The following is a 27,630-nucleotide window of genomic DNA, read 5'->3' as shown; positions in this document are numbered from 1 at the left end:
ACAGCGCATAATTAATCTGTGGAATTCCTTGCCATGTGGTATGGTGATGGCCACCAGTTTGGATGGCTTTAAAGGGGGCTTAGACAGATTCATGGTGGACAGGTCTATCAGCGGCTATGGGCCACCTCCAGCCTCAGTGGCACAATGCCTTTCAATACCAGTTGCAGGGGAGCAACCACAGGAAAGAGGGCATGCACATACCTCTTGCCTGTGGGCTTCCTCGAGGGCCACTGAAACAGGATGCCAGATTAGGTGGGCCTTGGGCCTGATCCAGCAGGGCTGTTCTTTATGTTCTTAAACAATAGCTCTTGCTCCTTATAACAAGTCTAACCATCACTAGAGGGGAGTGGGGGCACACTTTTAGGAAGGGCCCCCCACAGAGCTTACATCATCAGACCCGAAGCGAGACCATTGTTATTTCTCCCAAGATTTTCTTGAACACTCAGATGTGTTTATTCAGCAAGTAGCTGCCTATATCAGAGGTGGCAGCTACAGAACCAAATTCAGCCTCATATTTTTGCTCAAGAAAGTCCAGACAAAACCACCACCATGACCAAAAATGAATTTTAAGAAGTGGAGGGAGAAGAGAGTCCCTTCCAGGACAGATTTGCATACAAGTTGCTGAAAATCCTTCAGGCATGGTGACCAGAATGTTACTACTATATAAATCTTCAAGGATGCTTTTCAAGATGTTGACTGATTTCCCCTCCCTATTCAAAGTATAGCACACATTGCTAGAGATAGACTCTCCGGTTAACAGGCATCCATCCAGCAAAAGGTTTTTGTCACAGTTAAAAGCCACTATGAGCTGGGAAGGATTCGGTGGTGTTGCTTAGCAATGGAAGGCAGTTTCCTTAGCACTGCTGCTGCAGGACTCTGCTTCTCCCGCTTTCAAAAGCTTGCCAGCTGTATTGCAATTCAGTGGCTGTACTGTTGGCATGTGAAGCATCTTCAAGAAGGCTACCACTGAAAGGGAGTTTGAGGAGCCAGCAGGTGTGAGCAGATGCAAGACGGGCGGGCAGGGTGGAGCTAGCCAAATGCTGTGCCCAGCGGCTACTCCTCGCCACGCTTCTCTGGATCTGTGTTCTAATTGTTCAGATAAATGCTTCTGGTAAGAGAAAACTGGTTATGCTTATGAAGCAGGAGGAAAGAAAGCCATCCTGTTGGAATCCGCCCTGCGGTTTCTGCAGGCGCAAGATGAAGGAAAGCCACCCAAGAAGCTGAGTTGGTGCCCCAGCAGGCCACAAGTCTTATCATGTCTTGTTCTAACTAACAGTAGGAGCAGATGTCTGTGTGTCTCACACACACACCATTCAACAGACTGTAATCAAATGTGTCTGGTGAACCAATGGGAGCTGGCGGCAGCAACTTCTAGGACCGCTTCCTCCTAGGACTAGGTTTAGACGACACACACAGAAACACGCCAGCTCCTCGGTCCTTCTGAGGGATATTTGGTTAGTCAAGAGTACGGTTTATATCAACTTCCAAATGATGCAAGGCCACAAAGAAAGGCGAGTTAGGATAATCAACTCTTCCAGTATTGAGAATGTTGAACTGGCAACTGCTTCTCCCTATGGAGTCGGTACACCCATCCTGTTTGCAGATTCAAAATGTAGTCCTTCCTCTGATGGGGCATCTGCTTTGCATGCAGAAGGTCCCAGGTTCAATCCTTGGCATCTCTAGGTAGGGCTAAGGAAAGTCGCCTGCCTTAAATTTTGGCAATACTGAGCTAGATGGACCAATGGCCTGACTCTGCACAAGGCAGTTTCCTGTGTTTCAGAAGAGAAGAAATGTACAGTCTCCTCTGACCTCTAAGCACACAGAAGCTGGAATGGAGGCAGTGCTCCTAGGCAGAAGTGCTCTTGGGGAGTGCTGGGTCAATCAAACCTTCCCGTCCTGGGGGTCAGCACAGCAGTTAGCAGTTGCCTGCATCCAACACTCTTCGCTACTGGAGCTCCCCTTCTTCATTCCTCCAGGTTTCCCCCTCCACTTGGCCTTTTCCTGTCTGTGGGGGCACACCATCAACAGCTGTAGAGGGTTACTTCACCCGCTGACAAGCTAGGAAGGGCATACAGTGGGGTACTTGCAAAGATGGGAAACAGCTCTTCTAGCAGGGGCTGTGCTTGTTAGTATTTCTAGAGTGGAAGAATACCCCTCGCGAGTTTGCAGCAGAGCCTGGGGCACAACTCTTCCACTGCCAGGGGCAGCAGAAAGGCTTGGCTCAGCACTCTCCACTTTCTCATTGTGCCTACAAAAACCTAATCCAAAATTATGCAAAGCTTGGCAAGTGGAGAGCAAGTTGGCTGTATCCGTTGCTTTCCGAGATTACCATATTTAAAACATATCATTGCATGGAGTCATGTCACCGCTATTTATAACAGGCATTAGGACAAGAATTAGAGACACACTTATGGCATCGCGAGACCACTGAAAAGGGAAAATTCTTTTTAGAATTCCTGCACCTTCGGGCTTGCAGTCTGAAATCAAGATACTGTTCCATAGGCAAGCTACTGCTAGACTGGAAGTATATCTGAATGGTCTAGCATTGTTCCTGTTGAACTGGTACCTGTTTCCATGGCAATGGCTTAACATGTAACCTGGTGGATGTGTAAACCACCGTGTTCTGAGCACAGCCCCAAGCCAAGCCTGCAGTTCTTACATTACTCTGAAGGAAACAAGAGCCTTAAAAATACTTATTTTTCCTCTGCACGAACTTCATTCTCGTCATCTGGGGATGTCTTATGAAAGATGGTATAAAAATTGAACCAATAAGCATGCACAGAACATGAGACTGAATAGTAGATTCCGGACTTGTGCAGCAGGCATGACTTGCTTTGTTTTAAGACAAATGATGCTACAGGATTTCTCGCGGTCACTTACACAGCTTGCAGCCTACTGCCATCCAACACAGCAAGCACCCTCAATGGCCAAGAAACTGATACTTGCGGCTTCCTTTGCTGTAATCCCTAAGCTCCATTCACTAGCAAAGCTGACCATTTTTTCCAAGTTTAGTTTGCATTTGAAATTTGTTTTTCAGATCTCAACTGGTAGTGAAAGGTTGATTCCAATTGAATCATTCCATGTTCCAGAGAGAACATTTCTCTTATTTCTCCCTCTGCAGACTGCTTCACAAAAAGGAGCCCTCTTAGAAAGTTAAGGTTATCACCACTATAAAAAAACCTGTATTTAGTCTGCACGTCTAAATCACTTGTGTAGTTTTGCCCCCCTTCCCCCCACAGTAGGAATCCACCACAAATTGTGCCTTCCCTGTGCGTGAACAGATGTTGCAATACACATGTAATGTACATGCTAAAGACAGTGTCGACTCCTGGCGACCACAGAGCCATCTTGTTTTCTTTGGTACAATACAGGAGGGGTTGACCATTGCCTCCTCCTGCGCCGTCTGAGATTATGCCTTTCAGCACCTTCCTATATCGCTGCTGCCCAATATAGATGTTTCCCATAGTCTGGGAAACATACCAGCAAGGATTCGAACTGGCAACCTCTTGCTCACTAGGCAAGTTATTTTCCCTTGCTACTTCCCTGTAAATAGGTTATCCGAATAGGAAGATTCCTTGGTAAGAGATAAGAATCTCCAGCAGGGACATCCTTTAAAATTAATGTGCTTTTTAGTTTTCTTATAAGCCATGGAAGCTTGTGGGCGTAGTGAAGAAAGCCCATATCCCAGCCTCAGCCCCTTTCCTAGAAGGGGAAGATGTATACCACAGGGTGACAAGGGTCAAGTGTTGAAGCACTTTGCATCTGTCCAAGTACTTTGTAAAATTCTCCCAAAGACAACTTCTGAGACACTGACCAGCTTTCACTAAAGGGCATTATTCTCTCATAACACCCTCTTTAATCAGCTTGACAAAGTGTACAAAAAACCCACACACAACTAAAACTGTATTACATTTTATTAGAACCTATTAAATTTTGAATTCCAATAGCAGAATCTTCATAAAATTACACCTAGTTTGGGGCAAAACATTTTGGTCAACTCACAAAGTACATTACTGAAGACCAATGGAGAGATGGAGGTGTCGGGAAACACACACACACACCCCCGAACAGGTTCCGCCTTGGATCTGTGAGTAAAACCCAGAAAGTTCTACAACTTGGCAAGAGGAGGAGTGGAAGAAGAGTCCCCCCCTTCTAAGGAGTCCAAGATCTGTGATGTGGCTGCCTGAGAAGGTACCCTGGCACAAGTGTTCACCTCTGTTGCCAGAAACCACACACATTTTTCTTTCTAAGGGAAGTCTTAACTATACAAACAGATCTCACCTTTTTGTTCAATGCAAACGGTCCATTAAAATTACTACAAATAAACGTTAACTTACCAACATGAACTGTAACCTGAGTACAGAAATAGTGAAGTACAATCAACCCTGTCACAGGACCTATAAATTCTATTCACAGTAGCCCTTTTTGATAACTCGTTAGGGTTAATAACTTGACAATGCTGCTTAGCATAGTACTGATGGGCATAACCATTTCTGTGATTTTCAGAAAGTGCTTAACACCAGGGGGGAAATCCAACATCAAAAAAAGAAAAGACAAACACAAAGCCACAAGAACAGAGAACACAAATATTTTGAGCAATCCACACTACAGCACTGACACCGAAATGAAAATGAGCATCACCCGATACTCACACACATCAGGGGTTCAGACAAGAATGAATTTTGGAACTGTCAAGATTGTACTTTTAGCCACTCTGACAGATTTATCTATTATTGCATATGATCAAAACCATTGTTGCAAAAACAAAGTATGTATAGCTCTCATGTGCTGGAAATACTGGTTGTAGATTTAGCTGATTTAAAAACACTGGAGATAATCCTATAGAGTGACTAGTCTGCTGCCAAATCCCCACTAAGGACAACTTTAGACACTCTCCTAAGGTTAGCTATACTGTCTCACATAGGATTAATGTACTATGTTCACTGTCACATAGACCTTCCTTCGTTATATTAAGGAAGGCGCTTTCATACAACACATTTAACACATTTTCAGTCAACTTGTTCAAATGAAATGTTACCTGCAAATTACAAGTCACAACAGCAAAAGAAAAGAAAGCATTTGCTCACATGGATTGAACACACTGCTGTATCAAAAGGTGATGGAGCTGTACACATTTCTGCAATGGAGTAATTCATGTATGTAAGATATAAACTGTACAGTGTCTCCAGTTTACAAAGTTGCTTACTTTCAGGAACATGTCAGCGTAAATTACTGTGCAATCTCAGTTAATTCAAGGGCTGCAGGTAAAGTACAGTCTTGAAAGAGCCCAAACCTATGAAGAGTCAGATGCCCCCTACCCTGAAGGGGACTGGCCTACCAATGGTCTTGCTGTAGAACCATAATCTCTGGATCAAATAAAACCATTTGCAAAAAAAAGTACAACTATACACATATGTACAGCATGTTACCTTTTCCTTCCATTGCTTGCTGTTAAATAGCTGCTTGTCTAGCTTGCTGTCACTCTTCTCAGGGTCTTGTACAGTAAATACTGAAAAACCAAAATTGGCTCAGGGTTTGTTTCCCCCCAATTGCAGGATTCATCTGATGAAAGGAATCCAGCTTTTTAAAGTACATCATTGAAGCGTGGCTTTCCATAGTCTGCCAGATCCATCTGAAGTTCTCTCTCCTCATCATCTGGAAGCGAAGGAGGCATGCCAAAATTAATGCCCTCATAAGCAAGCCTTGCAGAGAGCCAGCCACATGCACCAGAGGCACGCTCTTCACTGCCTTCCCATACCAACTGAGAGGAACAAGCATGTGCATCCACTGTGCTGTATGCAGTAGACAAACTGTTTGGAAGAGGAGCATTTTGCAGAAGTCCCCTATTTTAGGAGGCCTGGATTTCAGCCATCTTAGCAACATTGCATTTTTGCTGCTTCTCCAAGAACACTCTCCCACCCACCCAATGACTAAGAACCTAAGCACAGCCCAGGCCTATTGAATTCAGCATCCTGTTCCACACAGTGGCCCACCCGACACTATCCAGAGTTCAAAGCTTTAAATTCACAAGAGCTTATGGACAAACCAGCCTGTAGTTCTCCCCTCCCCTATCTTTGCTTGTGAGAATGAGCAACAGTTCTTTAGCTATATTGGTTCTGCATTGGTGCACTCTACAACCAGAGTCCTGTCAAAATACCAACTAGGAGTGCAACCAGAGTCTTACCCAGGATGGGTCTCCTACACCCCTCTCCCATAATCACCAACTGAAAGCACTGCTGTGGCAACCCCATTACGACAGGCAGTGGTGACCAGGTTCAGACCATCATCCCAGCCATGGTGAGCCTTGGACTTGTGCATGCCCCACTCCAGCCAAGATGGTTTTCTTAGAATCAGCCCTTCAACATCTTGCATAAAACTGAATTTTACAGTGCTGTATGAATCCAAGTTTAAATTAATTTTGTTAGTTCTATCACCAAAGTAGTATCATACCTACCATCACCTGTCCAGGCAGCAAAAAGAAGAAAAGAAAAGAGAAAGAGATACCAATTGGTCTTCCTATCACCTGAAAGGTACCAGCAACATTCTGCATTAAGTGTTAAACAACATTCTGGCACTTTCTTCCAGGCAAGCTAAACATAAGAGAACTTCAGCTGACCTAGAAGGCTGGGGAAACAGAGTCAAGAATGGGGCTTTGTAACACATTAAAATCTCATCCTGGAAAGATACAAGTGTGTTATTTCACAAAATTACATGTTTATAAGTGAATGGGGCAGAATCCACAAGAAGTTCTCAGCAACACCCTTCGAAATGAATGGGAGTTGCACAAGAGCACAGATATTCTAACAAGGATGCCAGTTTTAGCTCTGGTGTGAGCGATTTAGAAGGCTGTACTTTGGGAGTTATTTCTTGCTGGTTAGCAAAGCCTCTTTCTGCAAAAAAATAAAATAGAAATATGCTACTTTGTTCCATAAGCCAAGAGATGCAGTGTTGTGTTTGAAAACAAGATCAATACCACACAAATGAAGCACCAGAAGCAGACAGTTAATGAAGGGGAATGCTTTAAGGTGCATGCAAAGTGAAAGAGGAGAGCATGCACAGGGACAATGTGGATGTTGGAAGCAACAAGTCTATATGAGAGAGGCCACTGAATCTGTATATTGGCAAGACATTAAAATATTGATTTCTAGGAGTTAGGGAGTGTAGAGCACTCTAAGACGGGGGAAGAGTGAGAACGCGTGTTATAGCTAATCACTGCTTAAGCCAAGGTTGGTTAGGATACACATTTAGTTTTGGGCTTGTGCCCAAGGACTGCAGTTGCATGCATTCACAAGAGGCGAATACCAGGCCACCATCCCTCCACCGAAAATTCCAGAAAAGTGACCATGTTAGTCCTCAGCAGCCAGAAGAGAGGAAGTGCTGCATGACCATCAAGATTTGCTTATTATGGTCTGCTTCTTCATACGCAAGAGCCAACTTCACTACAGTAGCCTTGACCTCCTCCGACTTTCCAGTAGTCTTCAGAGTTTAACACAAAGCCATTTTCAAGCAGAGGCTGATTTAAGTTTGAACAAATTATTCCTCATGCTCAACACAGTAGCTGCAGGAATAGTTTGAGGCAGTCACACCTCAAACCTAATCAGCCGGGGAGGCGGGGGTGCCAAAGGAGGCAGCTGGGGTTGCTCCTCTCTCCCACCCAAGCGCCGCACTGCCTGCAGGCTGGCCATCTGTCAGGTATAGCTGCAAGGGGCTAAGCTCAGGTGGTTCCTCTCTCCCCCGCACCGCCTGCAGGCTGGCCACTCACCAGGTAGACCATTCTACCTGATAAATGGCCAGCCTGCAGGCAGTGCGGCTCTTGGGTGGGGTGGGAGAAAGGAGAAGAGGCAGCTGCGCCTCCTTGGGCACCTACCTGGCTTGTTAGGACACACTGCTACTGAATGCTGCCCACTCACTGCATGGCCTTTCCAAGTGGCTAGTCAGCACGATGTGAATGGGATGGAGACAAGGCCCAAGCTCACCTTGGACGTCTTCTTCTCCACCATCACCATCCTCTTCCTCATTGTAAGCCAGCTCAGCCTGCTTGTCTGCCTCATACTCACCCACGTTCCCATCATCCCCATTATAATCCGCCAGTTTAGAGCCATGCTGCGGATCAACAGGGGACTCATTCTCATCAAAGAACCGGCCTGTGAAGTAGGCAAAGGGTTTGGTCAGAAGAAAGGAGGAGCGGAAGGGGTCACGGGAAAGAGAAGGAGGAATCTAAACTAAAGGGAAGTTTTCAGCTTCAAAGCATTAATCCTTGTGAGTTGTGGTCTGCAACAAGAGCCAATTCCACCGGCCAGGAAACCAAGAGCTGGATTTTGTAACTGTTGGTTATACCACCAGCACCTTAAGAGAAACCCAGATGTCAAGAATGAGGAGTCAGAACCAAGTCTCACATTTTCTTCAAATGCTATCAGTTTATCAATGAAGACTGAGACTTTTTAGCTAGAATTTCAGATGCTCTCTAAAACCCAACATACATTCCCCAAAGGAGGCAAGTTTCCAGCTTCGAGAGGCTGAATGTCTTCTAGAAGGTATTTAAGGCACAGCTTGACTTCTACTGCTCAAATTTCACCAGAAGATTCCAATATGAATCAAATTGTAAAGATGCTACATAGTTTAATACAACTATTCTCTACTTTGAAATTTCTAAAATGTTAGCAGCTTAAAAACCAGGAGAAGTTTCCACAGGGAAAGCATGAATCCAATTGAATGATGAAATGTGACATTTTACACACAAGCAGAGAGTTAGAGATAGTGTCGTTCTAGGAGCAAATGACAAGGATCCCTACAGACAAGACTCCTGTATGGAGCCCAATGCAGCACACTCTCCATCAATTGCATGGGAGTTTGAGAGAGGAGGTTAGTGACATTCCCCACAGATGGAAACCTCCACACCTTCTGTATTTCTAAGAATAGTCTTGATGAACCGGACACTCAGGCTAAACAATCTTCTCTCTCACACACAGTGTGGGAAAGAAGGGCTAACAAATATTTATTTATTTACATTGTATATATTTGACAGTAAGTTCCATGTCAACTAAGTTCATCAGTGAAATCTTGTCATATGAAGTGAATGTCTTCCATAATATTTCTGCAAGTTCCCTTCTGGCTACATTTGCACACCTTGTGTTATCTGCTTCCAAAAGCTTGAGGAGGACTTCCTGTCCAGAATGACTGCCGCAAAGAAGTCCAGGCTTCATAAGGAAGCCATTTGCAGCCGTTTCAATGTGCCTAACCAAGACTGCAGATCTGGTAAATAAAGAGTCTGTGCACGGCTCACGTCTGGAGCCCCAACTGACCTACAAAGCTCCCATTAAAGTCTAGGGATATTTAACATGTTTTCAAAAGGCTCTGCTTGTTGATCGAAGTTCGGATCTGCTCGTACTCAAGCACTGCAAATGCTAGAAGGACTCTCTGGCTCATCTTAAGGGTGTTTACCCTCAAAGGGTTGGCAGACAGCCCTGGTTCTACAGGCCACCCTTAATTCCAGAGTATTCTCTTTGGTGACTGCACAAGTCTGTTCTCAGTAGTTCTCCCCTCACCCTGAGTCACACTGGAGAACCGCCACTTCCATGCCTAGAAGCATAATGCTTCAGGAGCCGCATGACATTATTTGGGTCTATCTAAACAGATTAGGCACAAGAATATTCTAAAATGCAACAAAAATCTTGACATGGAATATAGGGAGCCCTTTTGGCAACTTCCCTGAATATCCACACACCCTCATGTTAGATTCCTGTGGCTTATGAGAGAGAATGCCCACAGCCATTAGTATGGTGGCTATCCACCACTATGTAACATTTGATACACAACAAGCAAGTGAGAAGCAGTATCTTACCTATTACACAACTACGAGCTATACACTCCAGGCAGTCAACCTATACTATGCTTCACCTAGAACTATAGAAAGATATACAAGGTTGAGAAATGCTACTTCACGTGAAGGAAAACAACCTCTTTCCACATCAAGAGACCACAGCTGTAATGATGCAGGCAATGCAAGACTGGGGTATTCCTACCAAGAGCAGAAGAGTACTGCAAAATGGCCTGCCATGGTTTTGGGTAGATTTTAGCAGGCTGAGCTATCTCCATGAATTAAAAGGTATAACACTAGTAACTACTGTGAAAATAAAGGAATTCAGAAGTTTAGTTTAGTCAGCTTACATTACAGGTTTACAAAATCTAAATAAAATACCAGAATCACAGCTGGATGTTAGAATGCTACAATAAAGGGGCACCCTAAGGGGAAAAAAAGGGGTGTCTTAAGAAGAATTCCACTAAAAGGAGTGTCTTAAGAGGAACTGCATTAGAACAGTTAACAAGGAACCACAAAAGGTTTCAGTGGCTCGTGAAACTTTAGAAGTTTTGAAAAGATATTATATATAGCAGATATCCTTTGAAACAAAAGAATCTCAACAATATATTAAAACATGCTAACTTTCCGTTGTGTGACAATCCCCAATTATTAGAAAGAAAAGCTAGACATTTTTCTTTTAAAATTATGTTAATTGTGACCATTGAATTCTGTTAGACTCACTCTACTGGGGGTGGGGGGGGCACAATTTAGTCAGTGGCAAATGTATTCTATTTCCCCCCCTCTTCCATCGTATAACTAGAGCTGCTACATATCTGAATAGGCTTTTTAAAGATTTGATTGAAACTGAGAATGGTAATGGGGAGAGCACTGATAAAGGTAAAAGGAAAATATTAAGTGAACTCTGGTGTTAGATGTACCAGTATTTTCAGACCATATTTCACAGCAAACTTTGTCTTGAGTGCTCATGCAAAACCATGAAGTAAACGAGGAGTCAATTTCAGCACACATCTTGTTTCGAGTGTAAACAACCTTTTGCCGAAACCTCCAAAATAGCTTAGGCAAAAGAGCCATTTACACTTACCGTCCAAACACACAAGTAAGTGTTAAATCTGGTGAGCTAAACTATGCCAACCTGTGTGTGGATGATCTTAAACTGCCTTCAATTCACACCCTATAATCCACGAAGTTCAACCTTCCTGTTTAATAAGATTAAAAAGAACCTCTGATTAGGAAAAGTATATAAAAAGCTCTAACCAATTTTCAAATTACCTTCCATATGTGCCTCCAACCCAGTTTAACACCGCCATTCGAAGCCTCACTCCAATTCCTGCTACAAGTGAGAGGCCCACAGGAGGTATCAATACAACACAAGATTTATTCCCCCCCACCCCCAGAAAGCCCCAGCTTTGTACCAACACAGAATTACCACTCCAGCATGATCTGGGGAATCTCCCGTCCCTCTACAGACACAAGGGCCACACCTGTTGCTAAGCCTGGGTCCCACCCCCCACCTCGGATTTGCAGCTCACATTTACAAGCCAGGACTTTGTTCCTTCCCAGGCAGATGTATACTGCAGCAGTCAATAGCTAGGAAGAAAATATTGCTTTTAAAAAACTGTTTTTAGAATTAGTAATCTGAATGGCAATTGTATGTAATCCGATAGATGTGCCCAAGCAATTTTTCCTCATGCTTCGGTTTTACTATGGTGCTATAAAATGGTGTTTTAATTAGTTTAGTGAAACTTTACATTTAGGACAAGCTATCAAGAACAAGCATGCAGTCTGAATCAATGAACAGAGACCTGGACGAACTTACTTTGCTTCATCCTCTGGAAGTCACTGACTTTGTCCTTTGCAGCCTGCTTTACAAGTTCTTTTCCAGCTTTCTGGCTATCCATGATGTGATCCGGAATCAAGTGCTGGAGAGGGTTTGATGGCAACTGCTTTATCACATCAGCATTTCCACCTGAAGCACATGGAAACAAGCAATAAAGAAGTTCCTGTCCACCAAGACCCCAAAATCCCTCTCTTGGTCCGTTGCCGACAGCTCAGACCCCAGCAGTGCATCATTTTATAGTTACTGACATAGAACTGCATTCACCATTTTGTCGCCCACTCCCCCAGTTTGGAGAGATCCTTTTGGAGCTCCTCACAGTCTGTTTTGTATTTCACTACCCAAAAGAGTTTACATCTGCTAGTTTGGCCACTTTGCTGCTTACCCCAACTACTAATAAATCATCTAATTAAAAAGCACTGGTCCCAGTACAGATCCCTGGGAGACCCCACTTCCTACTTTGGTCCACTGTGAAAAGTGTCAATTTATTCCCACCCTCTGATTCCTGTCCTAGCTTCCTAAGAGTTACGTTTGGAGAAGTAGGGAGGAGAGGGTGAGGAAGGGCCTCCTGAATCTGCTGCTTTTACTTCTACCACCACGTCACTTTCAAAAAACATATAAGACTTCTACCCAGATTTCCCTGAAAGCATCAGGCTTCCTGGCCCAGTTCTTTGCTCCAGTGAATGCATAGTGTAAGGCCAGAGCAGGGAAATGGGCAGGGGAGTGGCCGGGTTGCCCTAGGGCTGATGCGCGAGCAGGAACTCCATTATCCCTGCCTTCCGAGGGAGGGGGAGGGAGGGGGGGGGAGTGGTCCCTTGCAGGACGCCCTCCACCATTGAAGGAGTCTATTTCATCTTACTTTGTTCTGAAATGTACCCAGCTCGGGCTTTTTACCTTGAGCCAGATTTGGAGCATGGGGCTGTTCTGTGGGAAGATTGACGTTGAGTTGATGTTCAAGTGGCTTCTTCAAAGCTAAATGAAAGAGACTTACACTGTGACTTGCTCAGTCTCCTGATGCCAACCACCAAACGTGCACTGAAGCAATTATACAGCAAGATTGGAAACTAATCACTCTCCTAAAGGCTGACTCCTTGTGACCAAACACAGATACAGATGCAGCTTCAGCTGTGGGCATCTCTTTAGATTTCCCCACTAAGCCAAAGTTTGGCCAATGCAGCATTTGCAACAGTTAACATGCAATGAAGAATTAAGTGAAACTTCACAGGCTGGTAAAAACGTGCCCTCCTCCCCTCCCTGCCCCCCATTTATACTTTGTTTTAATTTTAGAAAGAGTATGGCTCTGGCAACTAATTCACTCAATCTAGAGAACACTGTGGTGTATAAATCTAAACAGGTGCCTTCTGCCTTGTCACCTCAGCAACATGCCAGAAGAAGGAGGAGCCAGCATGGTGTAGTGGTTAGAGTGCTGGACTAGGACCGGGGAGACCCGAGTTCAAATCCTCATTCAGCCATGATACTTGCTGGGTGACTCTGGGCCAGTCATGTACCTCTCAGCCTAACCTACTTCACAGGGTTGTTGTGAGGAGAAACTCAAGTATGTGGTACACCGCTCTGGGTTCCTTGGAGGAAGAGCAGGATATAAATGTAATAATAATAATAATAAAGCTCACATACTACAGGCTGCATCTATAATTCACTGCACATATGAAAACAGCTTCAAGCCATTCCTTTCAGCACTCCTCATGGAGGTTGCCTTTAAACTCCCTGGAATGTGTTCAGGAACCAGTATAGCTGATACACCAAGTAATCAAAACAGAGAATATTCTAGAGTATTCAAACACTAACCAGTTTTAGTTGCTTTAGGGAAAAAAAGTTTTGCTAACCAGTGAGGGTATCTTCAGCCTTAGCAGGGTCGTTCTCTTCTATCCCAGGCATCCCTGCATCATCTCCTGGTTTGATTTTCTCTGTCAAAACAAAGTGACATTACTCCTCCCTGAGCCTCCCATTCAAGTTCCAAGTGAATGCAAAATTGCGACAGAGACTGGACTGGTTCAGGAGGGACTGAGTTACTTAGCAAAATGCAGCAGAAACCCCTTCACCCCACTGGCCCCCAGAGGCAGCCCATGCTTCAGAGTCCTCATGGGACTCTGAAGTGCACCACAGTACCAGACCTGGGCTTCCTTCCTGACGGAGGAGAGCTTGACCAGCTGGCTAGTCTGCCTTCTCCCAGGAAACAGAGGAACACAGGGATGTGCCCAGGTCTCACAGGACCACAGACCTTTGCCATCCGAGATATTGATGGAAGGAGCTTCATTCTTAATTATGTTCTTTTCATCCAATTCTTGGGTTGTCTTCAGTATTGCTGGATTATTGCTCAGAATGGCCTCAGCATCTTTGCTGGATTGGCTCTTGTGGGCAACCTGCTGTGAAAAAGTTAAGAATTAATCTTGACAAGGAACATATTTGTTTATCTTTGGACATCTAACAAGCTTATGCGCTTGAGTTTTGGGATCCCTTATGCCTGTGCTAAACTGAAAGAAATAAATGAAGCTGCTTTGCTTTTTTTATTGATCCACGTGAATCTCACAGTCAGAAGACAAGTTTCCCTATTTTGCAAGCCACAGCCCAACATCACACTTTGCAGTGAACAGAGCGGGGCAAGGATGCAATGGTAGCCTGGATCTGTACCCAAACAGAGAAAATCCTGCCCAAGTCCTGCCCTTCTCTCAATAAGTAATTGGAAATGGGTTTGCAGATAGAAAATGATGTTTCAAACTATTTTTATTTATTTTTACATTTCTATATGGCCTTTTCGTTAAAAACACAACCCCAATTCTCAAGGGCCCATCAAAAATCTGACTTTAACAGCAGGAATTTTTAAAGGCTGTGTACCTTTTGGTCTTGCAGAACTTGTTCTTCTAACTTCTTCATATCTTCTTCATGCTGCACTCTCAATTCCTTGATCTGCTGTCCACACTGAAAACTGAAACAGAACAAAATTCAACAGATTCTAAACATGTCCAAGACTAAGAGGCCATATGATACACGCTCCACTACTGTACTATTTATGTTCATGTTTATCAGTTTCTTCCTTGTGAGATGGGGCACTCCACATATGAAACTGCCTTATGGAGTCCAACTTTAGATTCAGCTAGCCCAGTTCTGTCACCGGCTCTCCAAATTCTCAGGCAAAGAAGCCTTTCCCAGCCTTGATATCCAAGGTCCTTTTAGCTGGCAGGGATGGAACCTGGAGCCTTCCACATGGGAAGTGTGTGCTCTACCACTGAGCTACAGATATTCCTCCATGTCCTCGTAGCAAGACACGCCTTCTTGTGGACACATTAAGAGGTTTCAGGAGATGCAAACCTCCCACCTCGGTTCTCCTCTCCCTATCCAGCCCAGTTCTTGCCAATGCCTTGACCAAGTCAGGTAGCATAGGCTTCACTCAGCAGGACACGAGTATTTAACATGCCATCTCCTGCTGTGTGTTGACCAACTGCGCTGTGGGATAAGAGAGCCATTTTTGGTATGGTTTTTGGCTTTCCCTAAGGAAATCCTCCTTGGGGATCTCAATGAATAGTCAACACAAGTAGGTAAGCATATAGAAACCTTCCTCCCATCCTCTTCAATGCACCTTTGTAAACAGCCAAATATCAGAAATTAGTCTGCTTGGTTTGTGTACTAACTCAGTTTCAACAGCAGAGGCTTCAGCGATTTGTGCTGAAATTGGACACGGTTCCAGGCACCATTCCATCAGCTTCTACTAGCAAATGAGTTTTCCTCTCCTTTACCCTCCCCCCCCCCACAGTACAACTATGATCTGAGCATTCCTGAACACAGCTAATATCAAAAAAGACTACGGAACTCCATGACTCACCTGTTTAGAACAGATGAGTCTAAACAGAATATCTGTTTAGATTTAGATTTCCAACTGTACAGAAATCTTGCCATACTTGCCTTTCATACTCCAACCGTTTAACAAGCTCTGTGTTGTTGTTCTTCTGTTCGTGAAGCTGATCCTCTTGACGCATGAATTCTTGACGCAATTCTGCAAGTTGTTCTAAGCCAAAGTGTAAAAAGTCACAATGCTTAAATATAGGGGAGGAGAACTTTTATTTCAAAGCTATCCCAAATACAAGATTATCTCTTTGGGGGCTAGGGGGTAACTTTTGCCTTTTTGAGTCTCATTAGCATAGTTCAGACGATAACCAGTGTACCATCTTTTTTTAACATGCATTAAAAAATAAGATCATATGCAAGGTTTTCATGTATGGTTTGGAAGCCATACTGCAGACGAGAGGGTGGCTTTATCTCAGTGACTTGTATGTACACATTTTTAATCTCTCATGGTTTAGTAGAGTACACATGCACATACAGCTGATTTTCAGTGGAAGGCTATGTGATGGACCTGTCTATGCAAAGCAGGCTGTCATTTACTCTCCTGTGCCCCTTAGAGATGAAAGGCCACAGCATAATGTTATTTCTTTCCTATTGTTTGTCTTCTGTGAATGAGAGAGTGCTAACTCCACACGACAGAGCAGTACAGTAAGATCTGGATACTGCTGTTAGTTACTGTAAGGAATAGAAGTGACATAATGTGCGATTATATGACTCCCCACCATCACTCACCCAGCAGAATGGTTTATGATTATTGCTAACCAATGCAAATGAACACACATTTATAGATTCTGTAACAAGACAGAACACACGCTCATGCCTTTGTGTTCGGATTAGGAAGAGATACCCTGGTTAATAAGGCTGTTCACCTGGCTGTAATTATGGAAACATTTCACAAACTCTAGTTTATTTCAAGGTCACACACTGCTACTTCTCTATCAGACACGCTTTTGTTCCACAGCATTACTAGGTTTTACTGCTACATGTTATGCTTTTCATTGATCTATCAGGACTTCTTACCCTTCAAGCGATGTATGTCTGCCATCTGGTTTGATATGTTGTTCTGAAGCTTGACCTGAAAGGAGAAATTGGTGGTTTTTCCCCCAATCTCATGAGGCAATTAATGTTATCTCAGAAAATTCATTGCTATAAAAGGCACCATCAACATGATTCCAGGCAGTTACCCTTTGCTGAAACTATTAAGCAGCCAGCAGTATTGGGCTACTTATATTTAAAAAAAGGTTTCCCTATTCATGATGTTGAACACTGTCCATTTACAATCCTTTTGAGCAAAAGGGAGAAACAAGGACATCACTTCTGACTTGAGATAAATGTTTCTCATTTCCATCCTAGAAGTAGACAAACGCATATACACTAATTAGAATACACCAGGTAACCCAAAGTAGGCTCACCCTGCTCTCCTCACACTGCCTCAGTTGGCCATCCTTGGCTTGCAGCTGGCTGTTCAAGTGGCTGTGCTCTGCTTCCTTCTGCTCCAGCTGTTTCTTGTGAGCTTCCACCTGAAGCAGGAGCTCCGAGTTCCTCTTCTCCAAGCGCCCACGGGCCACATCGCCACGCTTGGCCTGGCCCTGGAACTCCACCACCTCCTCCTGCAGGACAGCCTGGCGGGATGAGATGCTCCAGTAGTTGAAGGCAAGAATGGCAATGACTACCAGCAAGGCCACGAAAAGGAACGAAGGGAGCCGGCCACCCCTCCGGTTGGCCCCAAACCCCACCATGGGGGAGGCCGGGGAGGGGGGGCGCTTCACCTTCTCACTGCACCTGGTAAGAGAAAGCCCAGAAGATTTAGCAAGTGCTTAAGATCAAGGAAAGAATGCATTAGTGTTGCCAAGAATCTGTAAGAGTGAGACATAAGAGGGGCTTGACACCCCTTCTCACTAACAAAAACCGGGGCCACTGGAATAGGGTGCTGCCATGCCCATTCAGGTTCGCACAAGCAAGTTTAAAGCTAGCTTAAGCCATGACCGGAGAGGGAAAATTATGCTGACACCGGCACCCGGAAAGCCGAGAGGGCAGAAGGGAGGCGGTGAAGGGGGAACAAAGCATTCCCCCAAGTTGCCAGAAGAGCCGCCTGGGGTGCAAGCGCATGAAACTCAGGGGGCACCTCCGGGCCAGTGCCTTTTCTCTCAGCCTAGCCTACCCCGCAGGGCTGTGGGTAGGCTCAACATAACCAGGGACTCTGCTCTGGGCTCCTCCGAGGAAGAGCAGGAGACAAGCCAACACCACTAGCACGCCATTTGCCCAGCAGCAGCGGCCTTCGAAATGGGCGGCAACTGACAAAGCAGAAGCCACGAGGCCGCCCTCCTCCTCCTCCTCCTCCTCCTCCTCGGGAGAGGACCCCCACCCCCACCCCCACCCGCCGGGCCAGGCAGGGGCCCCCTCGCCGGCGGCGGGGCGGGGGAAGCAGCAGCAGCAGCAGCACAAGAGAGGAAGGCCCTTCCGAGGGCGGACAGGCGGGAGGGGGAGGGGGCGGGGGCTGCCCTGCGGGAGGCGGCTCAGCCGCTTGCCCGGGACTCCCCACCGGGCCCAGCCAGCCGAGCCGCCCCGCAGCGCCGCGCACGGCCGAGGGTCCCGGGGGAGGGGGGCCGCCGCCTCAGCCGGCCCCCCGCCAGGTGTGGGGGGGGCCCTCGGCCTCGCCCCGTGGCGCCGCCCACCTGCCGCTCTCCAGGCCGCTCCCCGGCCAGCCGCGGCCCGGCCCTCGCGCCTCCGCGCCTCCCTCAACCGCCTGAAGCGCCGCTACTTCCGCGTTCGCGTTCCTGTCGCCCTGGAGCCGCTTCTCGCGAGAGCTCGCGCCGAGAGAGACCGCGCGGACGCCACTGACGCCCGCCCCAGGCTCCGCCTCCTCCTCCTCCCCTCCCTCCCATAGAGGTAAAAAGCGGGTAGAGAGACAAACGCGCGCGGAGAGGAGGGCCGCTCAAAAACAGAACCAAACCATTGATGGATTCAGTGTTACCAAGTCGGTGTCGATCCTTGGCATCCACGCAGAGAGATTCTCTCCAGGATGATCATCTGTCTCCAACTCGGCCTTGAAGGTCTCTCCGGGGTGCATTCATGGCTGTCGTCATCGAGTCCCTCCCCCTGGCTGCTGGTCGTCCTCTTCTTCTCTTTCCTTCCACTTTTCCCAGCATGATGGACTTCTCAAGGGAGCTGGGTGGTCTTCACATAAATGTGTCCGAAGTAGGATAGTTTGAGCCTGGTCATTTGTGCCCTGAGTGAAAACTCTGGATGGATTCGTTCTAGGATCCATTGGTTTGTTTTCCTAGCTGTCCATGGTATCCTCAAAAGTCTTCTCCCACACCAAAGTTCAAAAGCATCAATACTTTTCTATCTTCCTTCTGAAAAAGTACAATACAGTACAATGGCTATGTATAGACCTCTTTCAAAGCACATTTCCAAAGCAGTTTACATTGATAGAAGTGCTACCTCTTGTCGGTCCTACATTTCCTGACCTTCAGTTTCATGGGATGGCCCCTGGTTCTAGTGCTGTGAGAGAGGGAGGAACATTTCTCTCTGTCCACTCTCTCCACACCATGCATGATTTTATACACCTCCGTCATGTCTCCCTGTAGTTGCCTCTTTTCCAAATTAAAGAGCCCCAGATGCTGTAGCCTTGCCTCATAAGAGAAGGTCAAAAGCATCCATGCTTTTTCTATCTTGCTTCTTCCAAGTCCAGCTTTCGCATCCATAGAGTGTCCCGGGAAAAACCATTGTCCGAACTATTCTGATCTTTGCAGGTGTGGACACATCACAACACGATGAGGCACCATAGCAGGACTTGGGGGGAAAACCAAATCATAGGTTACTCTATTAGGAGAAGGAAGAGCAGCAGCAACATATACAAGCACCAACACAAACAGAAGCCCACAAGTTAACCCCCCCCACACACACACACACAATGTGCCACAATAGAACATCATCCTAAATTATTTTTTTAAAGGTTTTGTAAATGGTGGGCGATGTAAGTCATGTAATGGTCCTAGAGAAAGACCTGCTGTTCTGGTAGCTCCAGGTCTTAACACTCACATCAATTCTGGAGGATCAATACAACTGAAGGAAGCCCAAACAGGTGCGTGGCTGGGGGACTCAGTCATATGACTTGCCTCTGGGGGGCCCCCCAAGGCAATTAGAGACATACCAGAAAAGCCACCTGTAGAGTTCACAGCCTGCGTTTGGAAAAAGATGCTGCCGCATCCTGCCGGCATCTGAGCACAAGGTGGCGCTGGCCACTGTGGCCTGCCTGCTGCCTGAACAGACATGATTCAATTGCAGCAGCACTGAAGCATGACTTTACATCTTTACTGAACAGCAATAATTCCGCTGCAAACAATGTCCATCAATTAAGGCATAAGTGTTAGGTTAAGTTAAAAACCAGCAATTAGGGGTAATGCTCACTGAGGATTAGGGGATTCAGCCAGAGCACACTGGAGCATAAGGAGGCCCATGAGAAGGTTTGCTTCTTCCTTTCTCACTGCACAGCCTACGGGGCAGATTTAAAGCTACCTCTCTGCTGCCGTGCGGTGGGTGGGGAAGGTGAGCGACGTAAAGAAAAGGGTCCACTCCTGGGGTTTAATAAGAGATTATCTCTATCTATGTATATCTGTCTTTTATTGTCTCTGCACAGACTGTAAAGTGTGCCGTCAAGTCAGTTTCAGCTCCTGGTGACCACAGAGCCCTGTGGTTGTCTTTGGTAGAATACAGGAGGGGTTGCCCAGTGCCTCCTCCCGCAAGGTATGAGATGATGCCTTTCAGCACCTTCCTATATTGCTGCTGCCCAATAGAGCACCAGTGAACAAGTGGGGTTTGGTTTGATTTTTAAAAAGATTCTTCTTGGAGCTGGAAAATCATGCTTGCCACTTGATAGAAGTAAGATGCCCTGGACTACTAATTAGACCTGAAAAGTTTATCACAGTGCCATCTGTGATTAATTTTCAGTGTAGAAGCCAATAAAATCCCACGTGTAATCTGCCACTGTCCCCTATTTGAAAAGCATCAAACTGCTGAACATACTGTAGCAAGTTGGCATCGTTTGATAGTCAAAAAGCTTTAAAATGGTCTGTGTGTGTGTGTGTTTGTGTGTCTGTGTACACACACACACACACACACGTGTGATCTTTAAAGCTGCAAACAGAGCTCAATACAAGTATTATCTGGATCCGGGAATGATGTTTGTTAAACAAAAAGAATAGTAGAAATTTATTGTTGAGGAACAAAACAGAACTATTGATTGATTGTCCAATTTCTATACCACGTTTCATAAAAATAATCCCAAAGCAGTTTATAATATAATTAAAACAATGCACAATTAAACTACACATTAAAAGTACAAAAGTAAATATACAAATAAAATATCTATTTAAAAAGTGTAAAAACCTATATAAAACAGTAGCTCATGATATAACTATAATGGGCAAGATGTTTTGGCTTCCACCTTCTTCAGCTGCTCAATGCTTGACTAACAAGCAGAATGTTGCCAGTTCGAATCCCTGCAGGTGCTCTATCGGGCAGCAGTGATATAGGAAGATGCTGAAAGGGATCATCTCATACTGCGCGGGAGGAGGCAATGGTCAACCCCTCCTGTATTCTACCCAAGACAACCACTGGACTCTGTGGGCACCAGGAGTCGACACCGACTCGATGGCACACTCTACTTGACCTTCACCATCCTAATGGCAGCTGCAGCACACTCTGACACTAATCCACTGATTGGCCGGAGCTCTGTCCCACCTTTCCACCACAGAGGTCTCCAAGGCAGGCTGCACACTTCTTTCCATGAAGACCTCTTTGACTTGAGTGGGGGCGGTCTTCTTCAGATAAGATGCCTGATCCCACTCTGGAGGGTCACTCTGGCTTGAAGGCAGTCACAGGAGCTTGATGGATCTGTCGGCCTCCCTTGCTGGTGTCAGCAGCCCCTCTGGCTGTCTTGGCTATGGTGGGGCTGGTCGAGGGCCAAAGAACCAGCCGGCCTCCTCAGCACCCGCCTCTCACGCGACACCTGCTGTGGCTACCTCTTAAGGGTGGAGAGGCACAAACATGGGACAAGGCTCTTATCCACACATTCCCAGCTCCAGATGTTTGCCTGAAGCACAGGCAGTCCAAGGCCCAAATGGCTTCAGCTCCCAGCTGCCAGGGCTTCTTGACGGTCCTAACTTCAGGGGCCGCACGTCCTGATCCTTCTCGGCAGCACAGGGCTTTCTTTTCAGCTCTGTGGCCAGAGATTCCTGGACAGGATCTGTGTTGAAACAGAAGCCCTTGCCTGCCGCGGTCTTCCTCCTTTCTGCACCTTGTTTCCCATCAGGTGCATCCTCTGGGAAATAGCAACCGAGTGGCTGGCGAATCCTCCTGAGGTTGCTGCTGCTGAGAACGGGCTGGTTGTCTGGAAGAGGAGGAAGAGGAGGAAACCATGCAGGTTGTTTTGCTGCTTGGGAAAAGGCCTTGGTGGGTCCGCCTGTGGGCCGCTGGGCTGTCTGGGCAAGAGTGCCACAACCTTCAGCTTGAATTGAAATTCCTGCCCTTCAGTTGGTCTCGTCCTCCTTTCAATTCCATGATTACCAAACCACGTCACAGCAAATGCTAAACTGGGTACAAGAGTCCCTTATGTTAATTTTAAATGTATGTATTATTTGATTGGGTGCCCTTTCAGCATGCAAAGTAGAAAACCAATATACTAATATACTCCATGTGCTTGTCCAAATAATTGGAACTCCCTTCCACTTGAAATTCATTTGGCTCCTTCCCTATTGATTTTGCAAGAGCAACTGGAATCCTTTTTGTTCCATCAGGCTTTCTCTAGTCTATCCTGATGCTTCTGCTGTCCATGGGTTAGGTTTTACTTCTGTCTGTTCCTCCCGAAGCCTGAAGTTCTAATGCCGTTTTTGTATCTTGCTGCCGACTGTTTTGTGATTATTTCTGTTTTAAATCTTTTATCTCATTTGCTGGTTTGAATTGGTTGGGGACAGGCAGGATAACGGTCTAAAAAACTAAACAGAAATACCTATGCCTGATTTCCTGCTCTGTGAGCCCACGTTCCACATCATCCAATCCACTTTCTCTCTCTCCTGCCAAACTTGATGAGTGCCAGTCTTCCTGGCCAGCCACTGATTTGCACTTGCCAAGTTGCCACCAATTCCTGGTCATGATGTGCTATCCTCACCAGGCACTGTGGGTCTACACTTCTCCCATGCGAAGTGGTTGTGTCGTTGCTGCAGCCGAGGCATCCCAGAGTGATGTGGCAGCCACGAGCATATTCATTCCAACACCACCTTCTGTGGACTGGCTAGCTGCATTGGATGAGGCAGGCTCCAGGCCACCCAAGCGTATGTTAAAAAGAATGTGTCCGTTGCCACAACACTCTTTGTCTTTAGGGGCTCTCTGAGGTGTCCAGTGGAGAGACGATGGCCTCCAACATTCCCTGAAGGCTTCTGTTCATGGTTCAGCCTGCATTTCCCACGGGGAGACTCATTCTGCCTGAGCTGCAGTGCAGATGACTCTTCAGATGGGTGGGTGTTCAAATCCCCTGTTGCGACGATGGGTGGCAAGAAACCCCTTGTTCTGGGTTGGCCTCCACCTTCTTCACAATATGGCTAGCTGGGCCTTCCATCCCAAGCCATTAGCGGAGGCCGTTTGACATCCTGGAACAATGCAGATTCAGGTCTGCTTGACGAAAGGTTTATTATTATTCTGCTGGTCAGCAAGATCCAGCCGCCTTGCTTTTGTCATCTCATTCCTCTCTGAATCTTGCCTGACACACTTTGGTGTTCCCGTCGCTCCGTCTCCCAAGTTCTGCAGCAGCTGGCTCACGTGGCCGAGGGAGATGCTGCAAATACACCAGCAGACTCAAGGCTGGGCTCCTTCTTGAGTCTGGCCTTCGCATGGTGGCCCTTAAGGCTTCATGCTGGTCCTCACAGCCAAAAGCTGGGTAAGAAAGAGGAGTGTCCAGCCAGGCTCCCGAGGAACGGCCGTGTGCAGACACGAGGCAAGAGGAGCAGGGAGTGAGGGTGTGCCAGCTGCCATCTGGGTGGGACGGGTGTGGCAGCCAGCCCTCCTCAGGTACACAGCTCTGTATTATTTATTTATTTACTATATTTCTATACTGCCTGATATGTACATCTCTAGGCGGTGTACAAAATTTAAACTATTTAAAAGTTACAAATTAAAATACATAACAATAAAAACAATAGACTAAAATAGGTATTAAAACAGGTTTTACAATTATTAACCACGAGTCCAAGTGTAAGACACACACTTTCTTTGATTGGAAGTGGACAGGGAAACTTTAAAAACAACCTGAAACCAATGAAAAAGGAAAAAGGAAACGAATTCTTGCACACACCTACCCATTCCATTCCAACAGACATCAGGAAAAAAGCTCTTGATTTCCCCTGAAGCTGGAGTTAAAGCTGATTTTGACTCCAGGCTGAAACATGACTGTATGAGCTAGCAAAGGGTCCCCTTTCTTCAGAGAGGAGGCTGTGTGCAGGGATGCTGAGGAAACCAATGGCTTCCTCAGGAGGAGGACAGTTCTCCGCCTCTTGCCTCAATGGGATGCCCCAGACGTCTGAGTCTGTGAGCCAAGACGGAGGCCTCTGAGGCAGAGTTCTTCTCTCCCTGACGCAGGGAAGCTTGCTGGACCCATCTTCCAGGCCCCGATGAGCACGGACCTTGTTCTGGAGGCAAGCACGCCAAGCCACAGGCTCGCTGCCTCTCTTTCCCGCCTCAACTGCCTGAGCTTAGCAAAAGGGCCACATCACGTGGGGCTTCCATCTAGAACATGTCCTGGTTGCCTGCTCAGCAGCCTGCTTCCAAAAGCGAGGTTCATGAGTGTTTGATGCGAAACTCCCCCGTCCCATTCTTCCATCGTACAGCTTTCATCTTTGTGCTTGGCCGTCCAGGTTCCACATTAAACACATGAGAGAATGCAAAGAATGAGGAGGCGTTTTGCTCTTGGAAGCGGCTTTGCAGGGAGTGAGTGGGGATGGAGAAGGCTGCTCTCTTGGAAAGGGCCCTGGGCCCGGCTGGGAGGAAACTCCTGCCTTCATCACGTCATGGCAGCCCAAGCGCTGCTGCAAGGGTGCCCTGCCAGTCTTTGGGAAAGCACTTGCTGAGCGAGAGGGGGCCGAGCCCGGATCCCTCCCTCTGTCTGGAGAGCTCAGCTAGTGTTGTGTGTCCTGGCAGAAAAATGGCTGTGAACTCCTTTGCTGGTCTCCGGCTGCTGCTCCTACTCAGCCTCAGCTGCAACAGGGAGAGTAACACTCGCACAGCTTTCAGGGTTGTTTTCAGGATTGCCCCAAGAAACTTACCGTGAAAGAATGGGCACATGCTCCAAACGCTACTGGGGTGCTTGCTAGCCGCGAATGGCTCCCAAAGGCTCCCCTCTTTCTCCCAGCTGCCAGGGAGCTCTCTGGTTGTGGGCAAGGAGGGACTTCCTTTGTTAGGCAGATGACCGGTCAATTGCCTGGAAAGGTCAGTCAATGGCTCTTGATGGGAGGGGATAGTTAGGAGATGGTCCCCGCTATCTCTGGGAGTGTTCTGGATGGGGCATTGATCAGTGAGCTTCTTGGGGGAATCCAGTAAGACCCGCCCCACCCCCTCCAACGAATGGGGCAAGTGTGTGGGCATGCGTGCAAGAAACCTAGGAACCAGCTTGGGAAGGAACCTCTCTCTCAGGCTCTCTGTTGGGTGCAGTGTGTGGGGGGGTGGGGGGGACACCCTCTCTGCTCCTTAAAGGCAACCCCTCCTGCTGAACTGGTCTGAAAGCTGGACTTCCGAAATGGTTCGGCAGTACGGAAAAGGACCGCCAAACCGTCTGTGCACATCCCCAACCGGCACCACTGATGTGCCATGAAAGACCTCCGTGTTCCTGAGAGGATGCCAGGCAGAGCAGCCATTTTCTAGCTGATCTGCCTTCTAGTGGGTTAAAAGGAAGTCTGTGTCCCACCATCACCCCCCCCAACGGTTGCGCTCCGCAGGGCAGTCTTCTTGACCTGACCTAACAGGGGTTTGCAAGTTGTGTCCGACTACAGTTCCCATCACCTCCAGCAGCCATGGCCTTGGAGGAGGATGGGAGTTGTAGCTCAACAGCATCGGAAGACCCAAGGTTGAGAGCCCCTGTGACAAAAACGGTGGCACCAAAACCACAGAGGGGAAAGTGCCTGCCGCTCTGCAAACGGGCCGCAGGGTGCGTGTGCTGGAAGGACATCCACACCAGCTGGCATATCAAAATCAGACACCGGAAGAATCGGGCAGAGTTCAAAGCAAGAAATGCCACGAGTGGTTTAGATTAAATCCAAATTAAACCCAGCGCTTGTCAAAAGCTGTGCTATTGCCACACTGTGGATGGCAGAGAGAGCCTGCCTCCTTGTTAGGAACAGGCTCCAGCAAGGGTTGAACCTCTTATGCCACCTGCCCCTCTGCTGCCCCATATAGAGCACAAAATGCTTGGCCGGCGGGGGGTGGGGGGCTGCTGAAAACTCTCCCTGCCCTGTGACTGTTACAGAACAGGAGGAGGCCTGTGAGAGACAGAGAAGTGGAGGGAGCTCTTCCGTTTATCCCATCTCCAAGGGGTGGATGCCTGGAACTGACCTAGGATCAACTGAGGTCTGGACGGGACAACGGAGGGTCTCCCCCACCAGCCACGGCCCACGCCCTCTGGGCTGGGTACAAGGAGAACCACAGAGGACCTTTCTGGCAGCTGCTAAGGGGGCAGGTTCACAATTAGATCCAGAAAGGGTGCGGGGAGGAGAGCTGGTCTTGTGGTAGCAGCAGGCATGAATGGTGCCCTTTGCTAAACAGGGTCCACCTTGGTTTGCATATGGACGGGTGACTACATGAGGTTCCCCTTAGGGGATGAGGCCATAGCTCAGTGGTCGAGCTTCTGCTTGATGGTCCCAGGTTCCATCCCTCCTTGGCAGCATCTCCAGGTAGGGCTGAGACAAGACTCGCAACCTGGAATCCTGGAGAGAGCTGCTGCCAGTCAGTGGCGAGTCAGCCCGTCTATACTGTGGACCATGCTGAGCTAGATGGACCGCCAGGGGTCTAATGCAGCAGGCAAAAGCAGCTTCCTATGTGAGCCAAGGGGGAGAGCTCTCCGAGAGCGGCGGCGGCTGCAGCTGGGATGCCTCCCTGGCTTCCCTCCTCCTGCCCATGATACTGCACACCTTTTTTGGCACAGAAGGCCAAGAGCGGCCCCCGCTGAGCCCAAAGCACCCGAGATCTCTCCCCCACCTGGCGGCTGCGCTATGGCCGATGACCTCTCCGGATCCAAAGCTGCGCGGAGGCGCCCCGTCCTCGGCCAGCACTGCCACCTGCTGCTCGGCTGGCCCTGGCCTGACCCCCTGCCTGCGGCGGCCAGCCACCACGGGGGCTCCCTTGCGCCGCGCCGCCCTGGCCGCCTGGTGGACCGCTTGCGGCTCCGTCCTGCAGCAGCCCCGGGAGGCTCCTGAGCAGCAGCAGCGCTGCCGGGACAGCGAGCCTGCCTGCCGCCCGCCCTGGGGGGCTCTGCTCGGTGGTGCCTCCGCAAGCGGCGGGACAACGCCGGAGAGCCGCCTTTGCGCCAAACTGTTGCTGCCGCCGCCGCCGGCTCCGGCAGGGCTGTGCTAGCCTAGCAGTGAGCCGTTGTTGGGGGCTGCTGCTGCTGCTGCTGCTTCGGGGGCAGCCGCTGGGGTGGGATGCTGTTGTTGGGGGCTGCTACTGCTGCTGCTGCCGCCGCCGCCCGGGCCGGCAATGGCGAGGGCTCCCTCGTCCTGCGGCGGCGCGACTGCTGCAACGACTGCGGGCAATGCGCGCCGGCGAGCATGTCGGCCGCTTGGCACCTGCAGCGGCGGCGGCGGCGGCGGCCCTCCTGGGGCTGCTGAGCGGCGGAGGGCTGCCTCCCCCCCCCCGCTCCGCGCCGCCACGAGAGGAGGCGCGAAGGCGCATTGGCTGGTGGGCCCGTCCGTCAGAGGCGGCGCCGGGCGGGGATTGGCCTGGGCTGGCGCGGCGGCGGCGGGGGCGCAGAGGGGGCCGCTGCGCGCTGGCTGGCTGGCTGGCTGCTCGCGGCGCTCGGGCTTTGTGCGACGGTCCCGGCGGCGGCTCGCCATGTGAAGCGGCGGCGGCGGCGGCG

General features: G+C 48.1%; 1 protein-coding gene across 10 annotated transcripts; it reads right to left on the bottom strand.

The window, feature by feature from the left end:
* Positions 1–3,899: 3,899 nt before the first annotated feature.
* GOLM2 (golgi membrane protein 2) lies at positions 3,900–18,337 on the bottom strand. 10 transcript variants are annotated; one of them, XR_008311462.1, is made up of 12 exons: positions 18,188–18,337; positions 16,925–17,294; positions 16,533–16,587; positions 15,573–15,675; positions 14,508–14,598; positions 13,894–14,038; positions 13,499–13,579; positions 12,549–12,626; positions 11,637–11,786; positions 11,090–11,150; positions 9,842–9,903; positions 3,900–5,655 (listed from the first exon to the last, which is right to left on the bottom strand). XR_008311462.1 is itself a non-coding variant. In XM_053272606.1 (11 exons), exons 2-11 carry the CDS (start codon positions 17,249–17,251, stop codon positions 5,652–5,654), a joined length of 1,095 nt encoding a protein of 364 aa, XP_053128581.1. In that variant the 5' UTR covers positions 17,252–17,294; positions 18,188–18,337; the 3' UTR covers positions 3,900–5,651. The 10 variants fall into 10 exon arrangements, 7 of the variants coding, with proteins under 7 accessions (XP_053128581.1, XP_053128582.1, XP_053128577.1 ...); XR_008311463.1 differs by lacking the exon at positions 11,090–11,150 and adding an exon at positions 10,953–11,016; XR_008311464.1 differs by lacking the exons at positions 3,900–5,655; positions 11,090–11,150 and adding exons at positions 8,046–8,144; positions 10,953–11,016.
* Positions 18,338–27,630: the final 9,293 nt, after the last annotated feature.

The sequence above is a fragment of the Hemicordylus capensis genome, chromosome 10, assembly GCF_027244095.1.
Source record: "Hemicordylus capensis ecotype Gifberg chromosome 10, rHemCap1.1.pri, whole genome shotgun sequence".
Lineage (NCBI taxonomy): Eukaryota > Metazoa > Chordata > Lepidosauria > Squamata > Cordylidae > Hemicordylus > Hemicordylus capensis.
Note: the sequence above shows the minus strand (reverse complement) of the source record. Positions and strands in the feature narration are given on the sequence as shown.

Excerpts from the sequence above, each read along its gene's own strand:
- GOLM2 (XM_053272602.1), bottom strand. The coding sequence starts at position 17,251 with ATGGTGGGGTTTGGGGCCAACCGGAGGGGTGGCCGGCTCCCTTCGTTC. Across the intron at positions 15,676-16,532 it reads AGACATACATCGCTTGAAGG|AACAACTTGCAGAATTGCGT; the intron begins GTAAGAAGTCCT and ends ACTTTGGCTTAG. Across the intron at positions 5,656-7,976 it reads TGGAGAAGAAGACGTCCAAG|ATGATGAGGAGAGAGAACTT; the intron begins GTGAGCTTGGGC and ends CTTCGCTTCCAG.